General features: G+C 44.8%; 2 protein-coding genes across 5 annotated transcripts; both read left to right on the forward strand.

Annotated features, from left to right (window-relative positions):
- Window positions 1-482: 482 nt before the first annotated feature.
- LOC106602918 (rho GTPase-activating protein 24) lies at window positions 483-17,890 on the forward strand. 4 transcript variants are annotated; one of them, XM_045716874.1, is made up of 7 exons: window positions 483-803; window positions 9,141-9,257; window positions 16,204-16,411; window positions 16,569-16,698; window positions 16,868-16,941; window positions 17,188-17,309; window positions 17,571-17,890. In XM_045716874.1, the coding sequence occupies exons 1-7, from the start codon at window positions 752-754 to the stop codon at window positions 17,885-17,887; spliced, it is 1,020 nt and encodes a 339-aa protein (XP_045572830.1). In that variant the 5' UTR covers window positions 483-751; the 3' UTR covers window positions 17,888-17,890. The 4 variants fall into 4 exon arrangements, with proteins under 4 accessions (XP_045572830.1, XP_014051396.2, XP_014051398.2 ...); XM_014195921.2 differs by having other exon boundaries at window positions 486-803; window positions 16,566-16,698; XM_014195923.2 differs by lacking the exons at window positions 483-803; window positions 9,141-9,257 and adding an exon at window positions 14,397-15,997 and having other exon boundaries at window positions 16,566-16,698.
- A 171-nt stretch (window positions 17,891-18,061) lies between these two features.
- LOC123742449 (rho GTPase-activating protein 24-like) lies at window positions 18,062-20,115 on the forward strand. Its single transcript, XM_045716876.1, has 2 exons — window positions 18,062-18,650; window positions 18,861-20,115. The coding sequence occupies exons 1-2, from the start codon at window positions 18,118-18,120 to the stop codon at window positions 19,096-19,098; spliced, it is 771 nt and encodes a 256-aa protein (XP_045572832.1). The 5' UTR covers window positions 18,062-18,117; the 3' UTR covers window positions 19,099-20,115.
- Window positions 20,116-24,937: the final 4,822 nt, after the last annotated feature.

The raw sequence follows: 24,937 nt of genomic DNA on the forward strand, positions 1-24,937 counted from the left end.
TGCCAGGCCAGGATCATAAATCCAAGATGCTATGGGAGAGAGCTAGAGGGATGTAGGCTAGAGAGGGGGGAGAGTGTGAGAGGATGGCAGAGCAAGGAGAGAGAAGCTCCTCTTAGTGTATTGGACGACGGTTCAAAAGTTTAACGCGCCGGGCACCCGCTCGCGTCTTTATAACCCTTGAGTCATTGTGTGTGGGTGAGGGCGGTGCACATTGATGGCCATTAAACAAAATGCGAAAGCTGGGGCGGGTGGGGTGGGCTGTGCATTAGGGAAATTGCCTCTGCCTGCGACGTGGCACAGTAGTGAAGTAATTACAGCTGGTAGAGAGATGCTGAGGCCATACTTTGCCTCTGCGTGTGCGGCCGTTGTGGGTTGGTCTGCCGCAGAGGGCCTCCGCCCCAGCCCACCCTCCACCGTACGTCTCCCCCAACCAAACACAGCACGGCTAAGGGGATGGGGCTGTATGGTTATTGAGGAGGTGGATGAGGAGGGACATAGCAAGAGATCAGGAGAAAGAGAGAGGGAGAAAAAGAGAGAGGGAAAGAGAGGAGGAGTAATGGACGGGGATCAATGACATGGCAGTCCTAGGCAGCCTTCGGGATGTTGGGTCGGTAGGGAGTGCTATCAGTGGAAGGTAAAGGTGTTTAATATGCAAAATCAATTGGATTATTATGGGTCAACTACATGTGCTTAGAGAACTGGGCCGTTGGCTAGGCTAGGTGAGTACTAGAGCTGGACAGACACCTGCAGTATGGGACTCACCTGCTTCAAGTCTTGGAAGTACAACAGCGCCACTCAGAAAGGTGAGTAAGACGTCAACCCTTGCCTCACACACTCCTCCCATCCTACTATCCATCAGCCATTATCATGAGACAGGTCTGGGTCATTTTAAACTGGCTTTGGCAGGTCTACTTTGATTGTTTCCTCGTATTAAGCAGAAATTTACTGTGACCATAGTGAGAGAAAAAAAAGTTACTTTACACTACAACCACTTGACATACTTCAGTACTTTTCCCATTCATATTGCTTTTTCATACTATGCATCAATAAAGCTAAACTCAAGGCAAACGTGTGAGTTACGAAGAATCTTTCTACTAATGTTTCTACTTCTTGAGAATGAAATACTTGCACTGATGTCCTTATGTGGCCAAATGTCATTACAGTTCAGTTCATGTGTACGGCAGGTTTCAGTGTGTACAGACCATGCTTGATCAGTTCTAATTCGATCATATCACTATGGAATGCTGGGGGTAAGAGGAGGGCAACACAGCAAGGGTTAATTACATCCCCTAGGGAGAATTGGGTCATCCAGTCCTGATGTACTTCCCCCTATCAAACACTCCTATGCAGATAACATGGGGCTCCCATGGGGAACAGAAAGTGATGTAGTGTCTCTTGGTGCCCTTGAGAGACATCAGTGCATGTACAATGGGGTTCAGGAGTGAGAGGTGAAGGGGGCAGGAGAGGAAGAGTACATTAAAGCTGTTTTAACCAGGCCCCTAATTTACAGAACATGATGGATGTGGGACAGGTAGGGGAGGAGGGCACTCAAAATAATGAGTTGAGAGAGTGGAGTGGATGAGGCACCAGGGATGAGGTAGGGATGAGACAGTCATTTGACAAAGGACTAAAAGACTGAGTATCATTCTACTCATTTTAAGTCCCTCTGGATAAGAGTGTCTGCTAAATGGACTAAATGTCAAATGTAGAGGAATGTGGAGCAAATTTTTGATGGGAAAGGCTTGTTTTTACCCCATAATGCTGTTGCGTTACACTAAATAATCTTGGAATGGAAAAACTTTCCCAATCAATATAAGTAATTTAGAGTCTCTGATAAAGATCACATACTGTACACCCACATCACATGTAGGGTCTGCTCAGCTCCGTTATTGCAGCTTAGGTGAGGAATGCCTTGTAGTCAGAGCCACCACAGTGCCTGCTTGGCCCAGGCTTTTACAGTAGAGGTGTAGGTATCGATAAGGCACTTTTTACATTGCTGTACTCGTTAAGAAAAGTGTCTCGCCTGAAATGAATCACCGTCCACACTCTTTCCCAGAGAATGTGTGCAGAATTGAGAGCACCGTTTTTATTGCCTCCATAACCTCATAACTTGATTCATATCTCCGGGAAAGAAATGTATGAAAAAAGGCAGCAAGAGTTTGAATTAAATTATGAAAATCAATGAGCTCCTCGTCCCTTGTTGAACCTGAGAAGTGCTTAAAGAAAAGGAATGGCCATCTGATTCTATCCGGGCTGTTGTCCAGCTAACACTCTAACAGAGAGGACACAGTGACCGGGAGGAGCTAGAATCACATGTTCTGCACTATTACAGAAAAATGGCATGTTTAATTGTCTGGAATGAATCCCAACAACTCGCAGACGGCAAGCATAAATCACACGTACAGGAAAACCATTCTTCTGAGACTGGTGTATATACAGTAGATCACTGAACATTACTACAGCATTCCCAATTGCTATTTCCAAGAAATCCCCCTTCCTTTGTGTACATAAGGATCCTACACTGTTTTTCCCAGCACCCAGACTCTTCAAAGATGAACAAGATTTCAAAGAGAGGGGGAGGGATTGTGAAATGCATGGAATGAAAAACAGTATTAATCTGTATCGGCATTTAGGGATTTGTCATGTTTGACTGGTGCTGTGGTATGACGGTACGACTATGAGAGGATCTCAGTCTGTGAGCCCATGGAGATAGGCAGAGAGGACAGACACTGCATATACCAGTTCATGCACTGTATGAGCACTGGAGAGATGAAAATACTGTACTATCAGAATTACTGTAATTGTAACTAGGCCACTCAGGAACATTCAATGTGCTTGTGTTTTAGGTTATTGTCCTGCTGAAAGGTGAATTTGTCTCCCAGTGTCTATTGGAAAGCAGACTGAACCAGGTTTTCCTCTATGATTTTTCCAGTGCTTAGCTCTATTACTTTTTTTTTATCCCAAAAACTCCCTAGTCTTTGCCGATGACAAGGATACCTATAACATGATGCAGACACCACCATGCTAGAAAATATGAAGAGTGGTAATCAGTGATGTGTTGTGTTGGATTTGCCCCAAACATAACACTTTGTATTCATGACATTTTTGGCAGTTTTACTTTAGTTTCTTATTGAGCATGTTTTAGAATATTTTTATGATGTACAGTCTTCCTTCTTTAGGTTAATATTTTGGTGTAACTACAATGTTGTTGGTCCTTCCTCAGTTTTCTCATATTACAGCCATTAAACTCTGTAACTGTTTTAAAGTCATGGTGAAATCCCTGAGTTGTTTCCTTCCTCTCCGCCAACTGAGTTAGGAAGGACGCCTGTATCTTTCTAGTGACTGGGTGTATTGATACACCATCAAAAGTGTAATTAATAACTTCACCATGCTCAAAGGAATATTCTGTGTGTTTTTTTTTCTACATATCTACCAGTAGGTGTTCTTCATTCACAAGGTATTGGAAAAAATCCCTGGTCTTTGTGGTTGAATCTGTGTCTGAAATTCACTGTGTGACTGAGGGACAGATACATGTATGTGAGGGTTACAAAGATCTAGGTGGTCATTCATTCAAAAATCATGTCCATGCTGACTTGTTAAGCACAATTTTAATCCTGAACTTATTTTTGCTTGGCATATCAAAGGGGGTGAATACTTATTAAATCAAGACATTTCAGCTTTCCATTTTTAGTTAATTTACAAAAATGTCTAAAAACCTAATTCGGGGTATTGTGTGTAGGCAAGTGACACAATCTCAATTTAATCCATTTTAAATTCAAAATGTGGCCAAGGGATATGAATACTTTCTCTACATTTATGTACAGTATGTAAAAGTAAACTACCCACTGGACACAAACTGGCCACAAACCATTTGTCAACGTAATTTGTCAGCTCAATGTGACGTGGAATCTACGTGGAAAATACATTGGATTTGAAAAAAGAAATTATCGTAAACTGTTGTTTTAAGGGTGAAATTTCAACCACAGGATTATGTCATCATGGAAACCAAATTTCAACATTGACAAACTTTTGTACCTTTAAAACAATGTCAGATCTTCAACGTTATATACACTGTGATATTTTAAGGCTCCCGAGTGGCGCAGTGGTCTAAGGCACTGCATCTCAGTGCTAGAGGCGTCACTACAGACCCTGGTTTGATCCCGGGTTGTGTTGTGATTGGGAGTCTTATAGTGTGGTGCACAATTGGCCAAGCATTGTCCGGGTTAGGGGAGGATTTGCCCTGGGTAGGCAGACATTGTACAATAAGAATTTGTTCTTAACTGACTTGCCTAGTTAAATAATAAAAATGAGAAAAATATACAATAGGCTGGGAAACACATCCTACTGGAGAATTTATCTACATTACATGACCAAAAGTATGTGGACTGCTGCTCGTCGAACATTTTATTCCAAAATCATGGGCATTAATATGGAGTTGGTCCCCCCTTTGCTGCTATAACAACCTTCACTCTTCTGGGAAGGCTTTCCACTAGATGATGGAACATTGCTGCAGAGACTTGCTTCCATTCAGCCACAAGAGCATGAGTGATGTTGGGTGATTAGGCCTGGCTTGCAGTCGGCGTTCCAATTCATCCCAAAGGTGTTCAATGGAGTTGATATCAGGGCTCTGCGCAGGCCATTCAAGTTCTTCCACACCGATCTTGACAAACCATTTTTGTATGGACCTCGCATTGTGCACGGGGGCATTGATTGCTGAAACAGGAAAGGGCCTTCCCCAACTGTTGCCACAAAGTTGGAAGCACAGAACTGCCTACAATATCATTGTATGGTGTAGGGTTAAGGTGTCCCTTCACTGGAACTAAGGGGCCTAGCCCAAACCATGAAAAACAGCTCAATTATTTCCTTCTCCACCAAACTTTACAGAATAATCAGAATTGGGCAGCCTGTGTAAACGCAGCCTCATTGTTTCTATATTGATTACTAGAGAAAATAAATTGATAAATGATCAAGCAGTTATTAGAATTTTGTTTATTTCAGGGGTTCCAAACCAAAGTCATGCAGACATTCCAAATGAAGATGAGGTGGGGTGGGGCTGTGGCATACCTAAACAATGTTAAGATGATGCCGGAGAGGATGGCTGCCGTTTCATGGTCTCTTAACCAACCGTGCTATTTTGTTAGTTTTTTCGCATTTTTTTCCGCTTATTTTGTACATAATGTTGCTGCCACTGTCTCTTATGACTGAAAAGAGATTCTGGAAATCAGAACAGCGATTACTCACCTTGAACTGGATGAAGAATTTGTCTTTACTGATTGGGACGAGAGGGATTTACTCCAGACACCCGAACAGGCCCTCATCCCCGTCATTCGCAAGAGAAGAAGACGGAAGAGGTATCGCGGAAATAGATCGGTGTGCCTTGTGAGGATCCGCCGACGAGTGGTTAATCTGCCTTTGCCATCTGTACTATTTGCCAATGTACAATCGCTGGATAATAAATTGGACGAACTAAAAGCACGTATATCCTACCAACGGGACATTTAAAAACTGTAATCTTATGTTTCACCGAGGCGTGGCTGAACGACGACATGAATAATATACAGCTGGCGGGTTATAAACTCTATCGCAGGATAGAACAGCAGCCTCTGGTAAGGCAAGGGTTGGCGGTCTATGTATATTTGTAAACAACAGCTGGTGCAAAATATCTACCTCTACCTGAGGTAGAGTATCTAATGACAAGCTGTAGACCACACTATCTACCTAGAGCGTTTTCATATGTAATTTTTCATGGCTGTCTACATACCACCACTAAGACCGCACTCAATGAGCTGTATACCACCATAAGAAAACAGGAAAACGCTCATCCAGAGGCGGCGCACCTAGTGGCAGGGGACTATAATGCAGGGAAACGTAAATCCGTTTTACCAAATTTCTACCAGCATGTTAAATGTGCAACCAGAGGGAAAAAAAACTCTAGACCACCTTTACTCCACACACAGAGATGCGTACAAAGCTCTCCCCCGCCCTCGATTTGGCAAATCTGACAAATTCTAAAGCAGGAAGCACCAGTGACTCGGTCAATAAATAGGTGGTCAGATGAAGCAGATGCTAACCTACAGGACTGTTTTGCTAGCACAGACTGGAATATGTTCTGGGATTCTACCGATGGCATTGAGGAGTACACCACATCAGTCACTAGCTTCATCAATAAGTCCATCGATGACGTCGTCCCCACAGTGATCGTACGTACATACACCATCCTGAAGACATGGATTACAGGCAGCATCCGCACTGAGCTGAAAGGTAGATCTGCCACTTTCAAGGAGTGGGACTCTAACCCGGAAGCTTATAGTAAATCCCGCTATGCACTCCGACGAACCATCACACAGTCAAAGCGTCAATACAGGACTAAGATCGAATTGGACTACACCGGCTCCGACGCTCGTCGGATGTGGCAGGGCTTGCAAACTGTTACAGACCTACAAAGGGAAGCACATCAGTGACACGAGCCTACCAGACAAGCTAAATGACTTCTATGCTCGCTTCGAGGCAAGTAACACTGAAACATGCATGAATGAGAGCATCAGCTGCTTTGGATGACTGTGTGATCACGCTCTCCGCAGCCGATGCGAGTAAGACCTTTCAACAGGTCAACAAGGCTGCAGAGCCAGTCAGATTACCAGGACGTCTACTCCGAGTATGCACTGACCAACTGGCAAGTGTCTTCACTGACATTTTTAACCTCTCCCTCTCTGAGTCTGTAATACCATAATGTTTCAAGCCGACCACCATAGTCCCTGTGCCCAAGAACACTAAGGTAACCTGCCTAAATGACTATTGTCCTGTAGCACTCACGTCTGTAGCCATGAAATGCTTTGAAAGGCTAGTCATGGCTAGTCATGGCTCACATCAACACCATTATCCCAGAAACCCTAGACCCACTCCGATTTACAAACTGCCCCAACAGATTCACAGATGATGCAATCTCTATTGCACTCCACACTGCCCTTTCACACCTGGACAAAAGGAACACCTATGTGAGAATGCTATTCATTGACTACAGCTCAGTGATCAAGAACACAGTGCCCTCAAAGCTCATTACTAAGCTAAGGACCCTGGGACTAAACACCTCAGTCTGCAACTGGATCCTGGACTTCCTGACGGGCCACCCCCAGGTGGTAAGGGTAGGTAACAACACATCCGCCCCGCTGATCCTCAACACGGGGGCCCCTCAGGGGTGCGTGCTTAGTCCCCTCCTGTACTCCCTGTTCACTCATGACTGCACAGCCAGGCACAACTCCATCACCCTCATTAAGTTTGCTGACGACACAACGGTGGTAGACCTGATCACCGACAACGATGAAACAGCATATAGGCAGGAGGTCAGAGACCTGGCCATGTGGTGCCAGGACAACAACCTCTCCCTCAACGTGATCAAGACTAAGGAGATTCTCATCGACGGGGCTGTAGTGGAGCAGGTTGAGAGCTTCAAGTTCCTTGGTTTCCACATCACCAACAAACTTACATGGTCCAAGCACACCAAGACAGTTATGAAGAGGGCACGACAAAACGTATTCCCCCTCAGGAGTCTGAAAAGATTTGGCATGGGTCCTCAGGTCCTCAAAAGGTTCTACAGCTGCACCATCGAGAGCATCCTGACTGGTTGCATTACTGCCTGGTATGGCAACGGCTCGGGCCTCCGACCGCAAGGCACTACCAAGGGTAGTGCGTATGGCCCAGTACATCACTGGGGCCAAGCTTCCTGCCATCCAGGACCTCTATACCAGGCAGTGTCAGAGGAAGGCCCTAAAAATGGTCAAAGACTCCAGCCACCCTAGTCATAGACTGTTCTCTCTGCTACCACACGGCAAGCAGTACCTGAGCGCCAAGTCTAGGTCCAAGAGGCTTCTAAACAGCTTCTAACTCCAAGCCATAAGACTACTGAACAGCTCATCAAATGGCTACCCAGACTATTTGCATTGCCCCCACCCCTCTTTTACACTGCTGCTACTCTGTTATTATCTATGCGTAAGTCACCTTAATAACTCTACCCACATGTATGTATTACCTCAATTACCTCTAACGTTTTTGTAGGTATTTTTTTTTAACTGCATTGTTGGTTAAGGGAATGTAAGTAAGCATTTCACTGTAAGGTCTACAGCTGTTGTATTCAGCATATGTGACAAATAATATTTGATTTGATTTGATACAAGGAAATCAGAGAAGACAACGTCCAATCAATCCCAATTAGACTGAGAGTGGACATGGTTTGGGCTGTTTACTGGGGCCATAGCACAACAACATGTCATCTGTAATGACAGATCCATTTGTCCATCCATAGGGTAATTGTGGTCTTTGTCAATAAACAAAGCCTCTCTGCTGTTTGCGGCTCCTTGTCCCAGACAAGAATCAAGTAGAGCTCATCAGTGGCCTCCCTGCTGAACAAAAAAAATGTATAGACCAGCATAGACTGATGTTTTTTTATATGTTTTATTATGAAGCATATTATAGTTTTATAGCTATACAACTATACTGAACGATTATATTCAGTAGGTTCGCCATTCTTTTGCTGGTGACCAGCCTTCTCTGTGTTTTGGACACTGGTCACCAGCAAAACCAGCATCAAAGTGCTTGATTATTTAAGACAGTAAATTACATATACCATAAGGCCTTACTTTGAGGGCCTAGGTTTTCTCTAATACAATGGCCACATCAGGCCTGCAAGCCACATTATGCTGTCTTGCAAAGTTATGTTTAATTCCTACTGGAATCCAGCCTGAGTGTAGATATCCAACAATTAGAACTTTTATTCACCCACAATCAGTACTCAAAATGCCTACTAGGGTTAGAAAGATGAATACATTAAACTACCTAAACTATTTAAAACGGAACAACCATTTCAGTAACAGGTACATTAGGTCCAACTAACAGATTGGATTAGCATAAACTGATCAGCAGCCTACCAGTATAAGCATGTCACCAACATACTAGCATGAGCTGGTCACCAGCATCACCAGCTTTACCAGCTGGTTGGCCAGCCTAACTAGATAGACCATGCTGGTCTGACCAGCTTGACATTTTGGCAGATTTTTTTCAGTAGGGCTGCAGTCACGCGTCTTTGTTATCTGTCTGTGACTCTTTCTCACCCTCTCTCCATCCATCCATCCCTCGCTCCATCACAGGTGGGAACAGAGACGTGCTGGTCAGCCCTGGCTCATACTTCTTCCTCTCCAACAGCTGTGGTCAGGGAGAGGAGTGGCTCAAGACCCTCAACAAGGGTGTCTGGATACCCTTTACAGGTAGCATCACTTTTACATAAGATACACTACTAAACACTCATTATAACACTCAAATGCATACACTTGGCGCTCTCACTGTCTTGAACAAACAATCAAATCAGTCACGCCGTATAATTTGTTTTAGTTCAACAGACCAGAGTATGACTCCTCCAGTCTGTACAGGGCTTAGCCCAACCTTATGTGTGCGCATACCTCAGCCTCAGCTCCCCTCTGCCTCCTTGGTGGGCACAGCTGTGTGTCTGCCTTGGCTGGGTGCCTGCTGGGCTTAACACAATACCCAGTTTGCACATAATATTCTGAGAACCATATGTGAGGGGAAGGGGGATACTTAGTCAGTTGCACAACTGAATGCAATCAACCAAAATGTGTCTTGCGCATTTAACCCAACCACTCTGAGCCAGAAACATGAGGGGGACTACCTTAATCGACATCATCAGCACCCGGGGAGCAGTTGCTGTTAGGGGTTAACTGCCTTGCTCAAGGGCAGAACTGCAGATTTTTCCAATTTGCCAGCTCAGGGATTCGAACCAGTGATATTTCAGTTACTAGCCCAACACTCTTAACTGCTAGGCTACCTGGATCCCAACACAATCTGTTTCTTAAAGCATGGTGAGAGCGTGGTTGTCCTATGGTTATTTTGCATACAACCTTCCCACAACTTTATGGGAATGGTGCAGGATGAGTGGCGACCCGGCAGAGCCCCACCTGTTTTGAGCCCCACATTTTTAGCAAAAAATGTTGGCACGTTATTTTGGCATTAATAGGTGTCACATATCAGTTTGCAAACAATGTGAAAAGAAATGAATAAATAATTGACTTAATAAAGCTGCATACCAGTGTCCAAAACACAGAGAAGGCTGGTCAGCCTAGATAAGTGCTTTCTGTGGTGGTGGGGCAGCCAGTGCAAAATATGAAGCATAGGGGTTGGTAATGTTCTCTAATTGTCAACATCATACTTTCAAAATCTTAGCTAGCAGTCATCATCATGAATCAGGCCGACAATCTACTGGCAAATACTTTTTAATCCTTGTCATATGAAGAGAAATTATAGATAAAACGTATCGGTGCTCATTGGCCATTGGACATAAACATTACACAACAAGTTGGAAATCGCAAATTCAAGAATGACTGGTTTGGTGTAACGGTTGTCCAAAGGAGTAGACCAAGGTGCAGCGTGGTAAGTGTTCATCTTGATATTTTTTTTTTTCAGAACAATTAAACAAAATAATAAACAATGGTAAATGACCGTCACGTCTTGCAGGCTTACCGAGCAGTACAAAAATAAGATCCCACAACTCAAGGAGGGAAAACGGGCTGCCTAAGTATGGTTCCCAATCAAGTATCAAATGTTGCAACAAGTTCATAATAACACCTACAGTGGGGCAAAAAAGTATTTAGTCAGCCACCAATTGTGCAAGTTCTCCCACTTAAACAGATGAGAGAGGCCTGTAATTTTCATCATAGGTACACTTCAACTATGACAGACAAAATGAGGAAAAAAAATCCAGAAAATCACATTGTAGGATTTTTAATGAATTTATTTGCAAATTATGGTGGAAAATAAGTATTTGGTCAATAACAAAAGTTTATCTCAATACTTTGTTATATACCCTTTGTTGGCAATGACACAGGTCAAACGTTTTCTGTAAGTCTTCACAAGGTTTTCACACACTGTTGCTGGTATTTTGGCCCATTCCTCCATGCAGATCTCCTCTAGAGCAGTGATGTTTTGGGGCTGTCACTGGGCAACACGGACTTTCAACTCCCTCCAAAGATTTTCTATGGGGTTGAGATCTGGAGACTGGCTAGGCCACTCCAGGACCTTGAAATGCTTCTTACGAAGCCACTCCTTCGTTGCCCGGGCGGTGTGTTTGCGATCATTGTCATGCTGAAAGACCCAGCCACGTTTCATCTTCAATGCCCTTGCTGATGGAAGGAGGTTTTCACTCAAAATTTCACGATACATGGCCCCATTCATTCTTTCCTTTACACGGACCAGTCGTCCTGGTCCCTTTGCAGAAATACAGCCCCAAAGCATGATGTTTCCACCCCCATTCTTCACAGTATGGTGTTCTTTGGATGCAACTAAACATTCTTTGTCCTCCAAACACGACGAGTTTAGTTTTTACCAAAAAGTTATATTTTGGTTTCATCTGACCATATGACATTCTCCCAATCCTCTTCTGGATCATCCAAATGCTCTCTAGCAAACTTCAGACGGGCCTGGACATGTACTGGCTTAAGCAGGGGGACACGTCTGGCACTGCAGGATTTGAGTCCCTGGCGGCGTAGTGTGTTACTGATGGTAGGCTTTGTTACATTGGTCCCAGCTCTCTGCAGGTCATTCACTAGGTCCCCCCGTGTGCTTCTGGGATTTTTGCTCACCGTTCTTGTGATCATTTTGACCCCACGGGGTGAGATCTTGCGTGGAGCCTCAGATCGAGGGAGATTATCAGTGGTCTTGTATGTCTTCCGTTTCATAATAATTGCTCCCACAGTTGATTTCTTCAAACCAAGCTGCTTACCTATTGCAGATTCAGTCTTCCCAGCCTGGTGCAGGTCTACAATTTTGTTTCTGGTGTCCTTTCACAGCTCTTTGGTCTTGGCCATAGTGGAGTTTGGAGTGTGACTGTTTGAGGTTGTGGACAGGTGTCTTTTATACTGATAACAAGTTCAAACAGGTGCCATTAATACAGGTAACGAGTGGAGGACAGAGGAGCCTCTTAAAGAAGAAGTTACAGGTCTGTGAGAGACAGAAATCTTGCTTGTTTGTAGGTGACCAAATACTTATTTTCCACCATAATTTGCAAATAAATTCATAAAAAATCCTACAATGTGATTTTCTGTTTTTTCTTTCTCATTTTGTCTGTCATAGTTGACGTGTACCTATGATGAAAATTACAGGCCTCTCTCATCTGTTTAAGTGGGAGAACTTGCACAATTGGTGGCTGACTAAGTCAATTTGGTTGAAACATACCGCTGGTGGAAAAAAATCACATATTGGATGGAAACCTACTTTTTTCAAAGATAAATAACAAAAATAGATAGAGAGAGAAGCAGTGAGGACTTCAGAAGACCAGGGGAGTATCTCAAATTGGATTTAATTTAATTTTATTTAATTTAATTTAATTTACCTTGTCCTTGATTGCAGCCTATTTGTGTAGGGCAAGCTATTAGCCAGACAAAAGCACTGAGATCAACAATCGCGGCAAAATTTATCGTCAAGCCTATTACTTTTTTCATAATTATTAGGCTATTTGATGTGTAATTTTTTTGAAAAAGTATATAAATAGCAGCTAAATACTGTATATAGCTATAGATAGTAGGTTAAACTGCATAATGAAACAATCCATAGTAAGCTAGTGTTTTGAAGATGGAATGACAATTATTTAAGTGGTAATGCCAGAGAAGCCGGTGTTAGCAGGATATTTTGGCATAGGTATTGTCAGACCTGAGACAAAGTTGAGGGCCGGCTAACCTTGCCAATATATCCTCCAAACATTGGCTTCGAGGGCATTATCACTTTTATACAATGGGTTACTAACTTATTCAAATAATGATTGACATATTTAAAAAATATATATGTTATTTTGATGAATTCATTCATACTATTTCATCCTTCCATAAGATATAGTCCCGACACAAATATAGGGTTGCTACCCAAGCCAGCTGGTCATTCGTTCTATCAGTTTGGTTGCCAGAGATGTGACCCAGTCGTTCAGTCTTTTTGTTCTGTATTTATGGATGAACAACCAATGTGAAACCAAAAACATACGTTCCCACAACTTCCAAAGAACCAAATGTGCTAGCTGGGTAGTTACCCAAAGAGTAAGTCATTCAGAACCAGCAATCCTTAATTGTCAAGCCTGGTAAACTCAGCATTGAGGTCTAGAAAGGGGTGGAAACCCGGTGTAAATCAGTGGCACCTCGCAACACGTCAAACCAATCAAATGCCTTCCTTGGGCGGACAATTCAAGCAGAGGAGGTGTAATGCCTTCATCGGCCCGATTGTGTGTGTAGAGCGCACTTCTGACAAAACAGAATTCAGTTTTTCCTCCACGTTTTCTTCCATTTTCTGCAATGTTGCAAACTAGCATATGCAACAACTCTGCAAAATGTGTCCTACCCGGTTGGAAAACAGTAACGAACATAACACGCAGCACCCCTTCTGTGGGCAGAGGGTTCTTGTAATTTAACATCCAGTAAACACTTTGCTGTTTCTGCTAATACAAAATTCTCCAGATCTCAAAAAGGGGGCGTGACAACAACGTGATTTTGAGGTATGGCTACGCAAGACTATCCAGAGAGGGGCCAGCTCCCCTTCAAGCCACATCAGCCTCAACGTACAGGGTGGACATAGGGTGGTTACACCTAGAGGTCTGAAAACAGAGCACAGAAGCACAGAGGGTGTACCCACACGCAAGCACGCACGCACACACACAGGTTGAGCTGAGATAGCCCATGAGATGTACAGGCCTTGTGCTGACTTCCCTTATGTGAGGAAATATTGATCCTTACGCACAGACCTGAGACAGGCATTGGAAGAATGACTTACATAATCATCCTTTAATATTTCCATCAAAGAACGACAACATCAGGCCATAACAGAGGAAATTCACTGGGTCGAAATACTCCCTGTTGTGCTCATAAAGACCTAAATGTCCTTAGATTACTGTTGTGCCTATCAGATGAATCTGACCCCGGAGCCTGGTCAATGCACAGCAACACATTTCACAAGAGATTAACATTCCCAATGAATTCCCCACACCACTCCGGAGAAGTTAGTCCTTACTTCACTGAGCCTATTGCCTTTCTCCGACACGTCCTTCAGGAGAGAGATTTTCACAGATTAGAGGCCATCATGGCTCACTGAGGCCGTACATCCACCTCTTTAACATCCAGCTAATGTCCAGCAAGAGAGTCAGAGAGCCAGCCTCAGCTGGGGCTGGGGCTTATCAGTTTCCAGTTTAGCCCCATATAGTCTTGGACCAGAAGGGGAAAGGGGTGGTTCATAATAGCTCAGTGGAAAATTACTCTATTAGGGGCTGGCTGCCTGTAGGCAGAGTAGTATGCTAGGACAGAGGGGAGTGGGGGGACAAAAAGGGTTCAAACTCATTTATTATTTTGCCAGTCTGTGACACTGTTCTCCCTTGTTAATGATTCCCGGCCAGGGAGAGATAGGAGATACAGAGGGTGCCGGTGCCACCTTGGCCTTGCTCCAGTGAGTATGGTGGGGAATAGTTTGATACAGGAGGGAGGTGGGGTAGAGACTAGAGGGGTGGAGTAGGCAGGAGCTGTGGAGGGGGCTGAGCCAGGCTAAATAAAAGAGAAAGAGTCCAAGACAAAACACTGTGTACTTGTTCTTGTGGTGGGACCGTGGGGATCTTTGAAGGAACCCTAAGGACTACGACCTGAGGAAACAAACATCATCTAATTGGTGAAAAAGAGAGCAGCTCAGGGGGGGACTGAGAGTGTATTGGACAGGGAGGGATGACACTGGCTGAGTGAAAACAATGGCACATTCCTGAAGCATGAGGAGGATTGGATAGGACAAGGAGGGAGAGACACGTGCCGCAAGGACATAGCTTGCTAAGTGGTGCTAACCAAGCACAATTACTGCTGGACAACACTGGAACACTAACTTAATCTCTTCTGGGTGGGGAGGGAATGATATACTCCCTGTGGTTGTCACAGTCGTCACTTCTACAATAACATGGACACCTTCTTCTAGGAGAGCTGTTTGACTCTTTTGTTAACACAATCCAGGTTGACAGTGGTTCCTCTGGATGTTCAACGCTCACCAGATTGAGTTCAGTTAAGCATCGTGGAAGGACTTGTGCCCTGGGAACCAATGCTGAGGTGAGGGTGAGAGGAGCCGAGCTACTGTACAACTGCCTCCTCGATACTCTTTATCTGCATTCAGCAACAACGTGTGGAGGAACTTTTCTAAACATTTACAGTGTTTAGTGGTGAAGAGGACCAGTTTAATCAGTTGAACATTTAGTGTTGCTGGACTCTCCTATCTCCTGTTAAATCATTATCTTAGGAATCTAAAGAGGGGAACTTAGCCGCCAAGAATAAAGATGGGATTTTACTTTCCAAAGTTCAACATCACGTAATACATTTTGATATGGCTCATGTTCCCATGGTTGTTCAATTCATTGGAATGTTTGCTCCATTGCATGCCTGAGTGATTGTGAGTTTGGGATATGTCAGGTATGTCACAATGCTTCTTCTTGTAGGATGACATTCTTTCCATTGGAATGCTAATTCATCTGATTAGGTCACATAGCTGTGCTCAAGGACCATTGTTGAGCATCAACAAGGAATGTCTCTGCCTCCTCATTTCTTGAGTCATCAGACCAAGGAGCCTTATCTGTTTACCTGAAGAAAGAAAAGGAGGAGGGAAGAGGAGGAGGGAGGGGGAGAAGAAACAGAACCCAAAGCAACAGACAGGAGAGAGGTAGATAGGGGTGGGCCGCTTGGGAAAGAACGCGCTGGTCTCTGCAGCGCCGAGACATTTGAGTCCTCTCATAATCCCCCATCAAACAGCCGGACTGGCTGGAGAGGAGAGAGGGGGAGAAAAGTGGTGAAAAGAGAGAGTGATTTGGACGGGGACAAAATAAGTGTGAAGAGAACAGAGAAGATGCCGGAGAACAAGGCGACAGTGTGCAGGACCAGCAGCTACCTGTCCCATCCTGCTTACAGGAAGATCAAGCGGGTGCTGAGCTTCAGGAGGCGTGAGTATCTCAGGCCCACAGAGACACACAGACACACAGACAGAGATGTAGTGTGAGGCAGGCTGCGTAAATAGGTGGTTTGGAGCATGGAGGGTTCGAGTCCGCTTGTCTGATGAAGGGAAGCTCCCTGAACCATCAAACTCACACTCTATCATCCTCCATTTATTCATTTAGCCTAGGTGATCTTAAATTCTCTCCACCCCCAGGCGTGTTTGGCCAGCGGTTGGAGGAGACGGTTCTGTATGAGCGGCGTTACGGCGTCCATATGGCACCTCTGGTGGTGGAGCAGTGTGTGGACTTCATCCGGGAGCGGGGTCTTCTGGAGGTGGGGCTGTTCCGCCAGCCAGGCCAGGCCACGCTGGTCAAAGAGTTGCAGGACGCCTTCGATGCTGGGGAGAAGCCCTCCTTTGACAGGTAAGAGCTCTCCAGTCAACACAAACAGAAACATCACAGTTGAAAATGAAATTAGACCTAATGTCCAGCTATATCTGTATGTACCGTTATGCGTGCCCCCATACGGTGGTAGAGATGTGCTGTATTTTAAGTGTGTGTGTATTTCACATCCTAGCAGTACAGACGTGCACACCGTGGCGTCGCTCCTGAAGCTTTATCTGCGGGAGCTGCCAGAGCCACTGGTGCCCTTCTCCAGATACCAGGACTTCCTGTTGTGTGGCAAGAACATCTCCTCTGAGAGGAAGCAGGTAAGTCTCCATCCAGCTGCATCATGCACGCCATCCTGAGATACATCTGATGAACAGAGAGAGACATAACACAACCACCATCCTCTGATCTAAAAGTTCTAAGGAGAAATGTAATTGATCAAGTACCATAGATGGTAATTACAACAATATCTTGCCCGGTGTCCCCAAGGGTTTGACAGCACTACAGCATCTTCTTCATGAACTTCCAGTGGCTAACTTTAACCTGCTAAATTACATCTGCCAGTAAGTCTACAAATGACCTGTCATTCATTAGCAAGTATCTCACATCAAGATAACATCAAATCTACATACAACATACCTCACTTTCAATGCAATGCAAATATAATTGTTTGAATCACTAGACTTGTAGCTTACAACATACAGTACAACATACATTAACATCTGTTCAACCATTACACATGTTATGTAGCAGCTGTGACAAAATCGACCCTGCCCAAGTCTCATACGGATAAATCGCTGCCAATACAGGTTTTTGAACGAAGTCCAGTCCTATTCCAGCAGCAACAAGATGAGCACCCAGAACCTGGCTACTGTTTTCGGGCCTAACATCCTACGACCCAAAGCTGAAGATCCAGAGAGTATCATTGGAGGTGCGTGTGGGCATGTGAGAGTGTTGTTCAGAAAAAAGGACATGAATCAGAGATAGCCTACAGATATAGAGCCAGACAGAGACAGATATAGACCGATAAAGATAGGGGCTGTGTCTGTCTGTCTGCCCGGGTGGCCTTGAGACAGTGTTTATATCAACACAGTGTTGCGTACACGCTGAGTGCCATGTGATGCTGTTTGTACGTTGTTGGTACTGTATGTGTCCGGCTGTGATTCAGTGTGTCCGTCCTTCTGTTCCCCAGGGGCAGCCGTGGTGCAGCAGCTCATGTCTGAGCTGATCAGGGAGCACCAGTGCCTTTTCTCCAGGGAGGGGGGAAACGTAGACGCCCCCGGTTCCTCACGACCAGATTCTTACCCCTGTCATAGATGGAAAGGAGACCCATTTGAGGGGGCGCACACCCAGCCCACTGCCCAGGCCCAGTCACATGACTCCAGGCTGGGCATAACAGCCGAGCACCTCCCACAACAACAGCTAGCCCACCATCCTTCCCCTTGCTCCCGCCAGCTCTCCCTGCCTCTGATTGCTGAGAGGAGAGGGTCAGCCCAAAAGCCCGTGTGAAATCAGTTTAGCCCCCACGCCTGTTCAACACAGACCACCAGCAGCCAGCTGAGGGGTTCTCTCCAGTGATCCCTGCTGTTGGGTCTCTATACCACAGATACACTCCGGCCCAGTCAGAGTCCCAGCCCCCTGAGACAGCACACAGCCCCCACCTTCACCCTCACCCTGCCTCCCCTCTCACAGCCTCTGCTTCCACTGTGACAATACAGGCTGACCCAGACCACAGCAGAATGCTGCCCAGTGGCTGGACAGGCCCAGATGGTCCCAGCTGGCTTGCAAAGCAGGGGACTACTGGCACCAGTGGAAGCAGTAAGGCTCAGGACAGCACTCTGTCTGTCTATGACAACTTGGACACACTCCAGCGCATTGATGAGGTGGCTGCTGATGGTGGTGTGGGCAGCACTGCTGGTCCAGTGGAGGTGGAGGCGGGCATGGCAAGCGTGGCAGACACCAGCAGCTCATGGTCCTTCTGTGAGATTCTGCCCCTGGACGATAGTGGGAGTGGTGTGGTCAAAGCTAGCCTAGGACGGAGGTCCACCAGGTTCCACTCCTTCTGGACTGACCCAGGGGAGGACCTCCATCCTAACTCCCTAGCCTCCTCCTCTGTCCCTACTGATGCCCCCCTGAGCACGGGCAGCTCGGAGGTCTTCCTGCCCTCTGACCCCCACGTCCCCCCGGCCTCCCAGGCCATGTACACTCTCCTGGCTGGCCTCAAACAACAGATGGCCAGGCAGAGGACTGAGTTCGAGGCCAAGATCCAGAGGTAATGGAACTTTGAATAACTCACGCCAATGCATCAGCAGTCCTTTTCAAATGTCCATATATATTCTATATACAGTCTTCAACATGTGTCAGGTTACACTAACATGATGTGATGTTCCATGTTACATTCTGGACCACAGTCCTGCAGTACCACCAGAGTGAAAGCTGTGTGTGTATAACTCCTTGTCCCCCTTTCTCCTGGCTCTCCCAGGTTTGAGCTGCGTAACGAGGCCCTCCACGGGGAGGTTGTGGGACTGCGGGCCAGCCTGGCGCAGCAGCGCCGCTGGTACAGTGTGGCCGAAATCAAGATCCGCAACGTGGAGCGTGCCCGGGCCGACGCCGACCGCCGCAACGCCACGCTGCAGATGGAGATGGAGCAGTTCTTCGACACCTTCGGAGAGCTGAGAGCTGAGGCCAGCAAGAGCGAGCACATCGTACAAAGCTTCTGATGGCCATTCAGATTAGAGAAAGATGACACTATCAGAGCACTACAAGAGCAGCATCAGGAGCATGCAATCACCCGTGATCTGAATGGAATATAGAGTGAACTGTCTGTTGCCATGATAAATCCATTTTGGATTTGTCTCATAATGATCCATTCTTGAGGATGGTTCTGAGAAAGCTTTGAGATGGAACCAGCTGGGATGGACAACTCTGCTTGGATGTCTTGGACATAATGTAGTTCAACCAGATACATTGACAACCAGAACAGAATGAGATGGAGATGATGGAGAGTAACACAAGCTATTGAACTCACTAAATGTTTCTATGACTGAAATGAGCCCTATAATATACAGAATTAAAGCTTGGAGAATGACACTTACTGGATCTATAATGGAATGGATTGGCTGACAGCTGGGGGTTGGGATAACAGACAGCCCCAATCAGTCCATCCTGAGCCACATAGGAAAAGTACTGAAAGAGATGTTGAACACAGTGATCATCTAGGAAGTAACAGAACAAGCCAATGGAGCAGAGATATTCAAATCTTACCCTACGAGGTCCAGACTACTGCTGGTTTTATGTTCTACCTTAAAATGAATTGCACCCACATGGTGTCCCAGGTCTACATCAATTCCTGAATAGAGGGAAATAATGAGAGAAAAACCCCCATTAAAACTGGCTTCGAGGTACATATTTGAATATGAGGACCATAGAAAAAAAATTGTGTAAATGCAGAGAGGATCTACTATTCCCAATCTTTGACAAAATCCCACATCAATTTAGGCACCGTGTAAAAGCTGATCTTAAATATAATCTGATTTAATGCTTCCAAGCATTTGGGTAATGTTCTGAGTTTGTCTAATAGTCTAAGAAAAGACTCATGTTTTTTTCCCCCACTGCTATAATTATGAATGATTATATAATTTGGGACCCATCTGAACACTTTTCCACCTTGTTATGACAGAACAGGCTGAGTAACACCTTTCAACAGATGTCTTAAAAATACAAGACACCAAATCAAATTGTATTTGTCACATGCTTCGTAAACACCAGGTATAGACTAACTGTGAAATGCTCACTGATGGGTCCTTTTCCAACAGAGTTTAAGATAAAGATACACTTTTTTAAATAGAAACAGTGACACAAGGAATAAAAATACAGTGAATAGCGAATAACAATAACAAATAAAAGTAACATGGCTATATACAGGGAGTACCAGTACTGAGTCGATTTGCAGGGAGGGGTACGAGGTAATTGAGGTAGCTATGCACATATAGGTAGGGGTAAAGTGACTAGGCAACAGGATAGATAAGACAGTAGAAGCAGCGTATGTGGTGAGTGTGTGTTTCTACGTGTGGATGGCGTCAGTATGCATGTGTGTGGGTGCTATGCGTGTTTGTGGCCGTTTGTAGTGTGTGTGTGTGTTGGGATGTCAGTGTAAGTATGTGTAAGTCAGTAGAGGCTGGTGGAAGGAGCTATAGAAGGATGGGCTCATTGTAATGGCTGGAATGGAATAAATGGAACGGAGTCGAACATTAGGCTTCAGTTCCATTGATTCCATTCCAGCCAGTACCATGAACCCGTCCTCCTATAGCTCCTCCCACCAGCCTCCACTGGTGTAAATAGAGTCCAGTGTGTGCTCGCATAGAGCCAGTGCAAGAGAGAGAGTGCAAAAAGGGTCAACGCACTTAGTCCCAGTAGCCATTTCATTAGCTAGTTAGCTATCTTTTTTTAGCAGTCTTCTGGCTTGGGGGTAGAAGCTGTTCAGGGTCCTGTTGGTTACTGTCTTGGTGTACTGGTACCGCTTGACGCTTGTCCACCATTGTTCTTGTAGCCAAGAAAGCGAAGGTAACTTGACTAAATGACTATTTCCCCACAGCACTCACTTCTGTCATCATGAAGTGCTTTGAGAGTTAAGGATCATATCACGTCCACCTTACCCGACACCCTAGACCCACTACAATTTGCATACTGCCACAACAGATCCACAGATGACACAATCGCTATCGCACTGTCCTATCCCATTTGGACAAGATGAATAACTATGTAAAAATGCTGTTTATCAACTACAGCTCAGCCTTCAACACCACAGTACCCTCAAAGCGCATCACTAAGCCCTGTGCAACTGGGTCCTGGACTTCTTGACGGGCCGTCCCCAGGTGGTGAAGGTAGGCAACAACACCTCCACTATGCTGATCCTCAACACGGGGGCCCCACAAGGGTGCGTGCTCAGCCCGCTCCTGTACTCCCTGTTCATCCATGACGGCATGGCCACGCACGTCTCCAACTCAATCATCAAGTTTACAGACGACACAACAGTGGTAGACCTGATTACCAACAACGACAAGCCAGCTTACAGGGAGGAGGTGAAAATAACCTCAACTTCAAAAAAAACTAAGGAGCTGATCATGAACTTCAGGAGACAGCAGAGGGAGCATGACCCCATCCACATCAACGGGGCCGCAGTGGAGAGGGTGAAAAGCTTAAAGTTCCTCGGCGTACACATCACTGACAACCTGAAATGGCCCATCTACACAGACAGTGTGGTGAAGACGGCAAAACAGTGCCTCTTCAACCTTAGGAGGCCGAAGAAATTTGGCTTAGCCCATAAGACCCTCACAAACTTCTGCAGATGCACCATTGAGAGCATCCTATCGGTTTGTATCACTGCCCGTTACGGAAACTGCACCATCCACAACTGCAGGGCTCTACAGAGGGTGGTGCGGTAGTCCAACGCATTCCTGGGGGCGAACTTCCTGCCCTCCAGGACATCTACAGCAACCGGTGTCACAGGAAGGCCAAGAAGATCAAGGTCCTCAATCACCCAAGCACGGGCCTGTTCAGCCCGTTACCAACTAGAAGGCAGTACAGCTCAATCAAAGCTGGGACCAAGAGACTGAAAAATAGCTTCTATCTCCAGGCCATCAGACTGTTAAACAGTTACCAATCGCCTGCCATCGCCCAGTAACCTGCCCTGATCTTTAGCCACTGTTACTAGCCGGCTACCACCCGGTACTCAACCCTGCACTTAGAGACTGTTGCCCTATGTACATAGTCATTTAACACTGGTCACTTTAATAATGTTTACATACTGTTTCACCCACTTCATTTGTATATACTGTATTCTAGTCAAGGCCTATCTTATATACACTGCCCATAATGTCTATACACACCATAATATATATATATTTTTAAATGTCTTTATTTATTTAACTAGGCAAGTCAGTTAGAAGAACAAATTCTTATTTACAATGATGGCCTACCCCGGCCAAACCCGGACAACGCTGGGCAAATTGTGCGCCGCCCTATGGGACCCCCAATCACGGCCGGATGTGATACAGCCTGGATTTGAACCTCTTGCACTGAGATGCAGTGCCATAGGCCGCTGCGCCACTCGTGAGCCATATATATAAAATGTACAGTATATATAAAATAACATATATATTCCGGACTCTGACATTGCTCATTCTAAAATTTCTATATCTCTTAATTACTTTATTTTTATTTTGGGGGTTTGGGTGTATTGTTTTATATGTCAGGTATTACTGCAGTGTTGGAGCCAGGAACATAAGCATTTCGCTACACTAGCTAAATATGTGTACACGACAAATAACATTTGATTTGACTATGGCGGTTGGAGTTTTGGACAATTTACATTTATGTAATTTAGCAGACGCTCTTATCCAGACCGACTTGCATATATGTTCATACTTTTTTCCTCTGTACTGGCCCCCAATGGGAATCAAACCCACAACCCTGGCGTTGCAAGCGCCATGCTCTACCAACTGAGCCAAACAGGACTTTTTATTTATTGGGCCTTCCTCTGACACTGCCTGGTGTAGAGGTCCTGGATGGCGCTTGGATACCTAGGCCCCAGTGATGTACTGGGACGTACTCACCCCCCTCTGTAGCTCCTTGCGGCCCGGTGCCTTGCAGTTTCAGTACCGAGCAGTGATGCAGTCAGTCAAGATACTAACAATGGTGCAGCTGTAGAACCTTGGTCAATTGAGGATCTGAGGGTCAATGCTAAATCTTTTCAGCCTCCTGAGGGGGAAGAGGCACTGAGGTGCCATCTTCACAACTGTGTGGGTGTGTTTGGATAATGTAAATTCGTTAGTGATGTGGACACTGAGGAAGTTGAAGCTCTTGACCCTCTCCACTACAGCCCCATCGATGTGGATATGGGGGTGTGCTCGCCCCTCCATTTCCTGTAGTCGTTCGAGCCTTGTAGCTTTTACACAAAACAAATGTATAGTCTAATATTTCTGTACAGAATTCTTTTTCATTGTTATTTACATGATGAGAGCAACATTATGCTTATCTTCCATGAAAACATACTTTTACTTAATGTTGCAGTGGAATGTGCACACACACGTATGGAGTAAAATAACTCTTAAGCATATAGATCCCGTCTACTGTTCAAGTATTTAGCTGAATAAATGTCCTCCTTCGATGTCAAATGATAATCATCCCAGTTTTTGCATATTTTTTCCAGACAGAACGAGTAAAGTGGAACGTATTCGTTTTTTCAATCACTTTGGCAAATTTTTCAGATGTACAGTAATTGGTACATTTTAAAAACTCTAAGTACAAAACTCTAAACTGATAACTTGCAATGGCCCCTATCTTATGTTCAGAACCTTTGATTGTTTCACACATCTTTCACCCCTGAGTCATTTATGAAAAATCTAAGTTTTCAGTGAAATACGAAGAGCACATTTTGTTTAGCCTCCAATACAAGATAATGATAGGCTCACGATTTTGTCATTTTAACTACCATTTAATCCAATAGCAACAAATGCAGGATACACATTTCAAAACAGTACTTAAGTGCTGAATAGAAAGAATAGAAGATTATAAATATTATTTTCCATACAGTATTTGACTATAATTTGGCATGCACCATTTTATTTATAAATGTATCCAATGGCAGGTTGTGAGCATGCTGAGAAATATGTCAGTCTTAGTTTTATAATACTTATACATTACATACTCAGGACAAATAATCAGAAATAGGGGTATTATAAAGCAGTTGGCTACTGTAAAAACCTTTTTGCCCCATGCAACATTGTACAAGATCACCACATTCCAGCCGGTGTCTATTCCACAAGTTACCACCGGCTAAATCTATGACGTTAAAATGCCTATTTTCTCTGTTCCATCTGACAGCGCAATCCACTGTCTCATCAGTCCAGCCAGGTAATTTATAAACAATTTATAAACTTGATCTCCACTATAAACAATCATCTAGACATTATCTCACAGATTTGTATGAACCATGCTGTCTGTCTTTCTGACATTTGTAACATTGTTTCAATATTAAAATTTGATCTCCAACTGTCCCATAGTAATGAACGTGTCGGATGTATCTAAATAAATGTCACGAGAAAACAGCTTAAACAAATGCAAATGCAGCTACTTTGTTGTTTTCTGGCTGCACTGTTTGACCTGACTGTAAGTTAGCCATAGTTGGCTAGCTAGCAAGCAAGGGATAAGGACGTTGCCAGCCAGTACGGCAATAGAACATTTAGAACGAACGACTGGGTTGCAACCATAGATACAGAACAAAAAGACTGAACGACTGGGTTGCGTCTCTGGCAACCAAACCGATAGAATGAACGACCAGCCGCCTTGGGTAGCAACCCTAGATTTGTGTCAGGACTATATCTTGTGGAAGGATGGAATAAATTCATCAAAATAACGTTTTTAATGAAAATATGTAAATAATGAATTGATTATGTTAGTAACCCGTTGTATAAAAGTGATAATGCCCTCGAAGCCGGTGTTTGGAGAATATATTTGCACGGTTTGCCGACCCTCACGAACAACACCATGCCAATATTT

This window comes from Salmo salar, chromosome ssa04 (genome assembly GCF_905237065.1).
Source record: "Salmo salar chromosome ssa04, Ssal_v3.1, whole genome shotgun sequence".
NCBI classification, from domain to species: domain Eukaryota; kingdom Metazoa; phylum Chordata; class Actinopteri; order Salmoniformes; family Salmonidae; genus Salmo; species Salmo salar.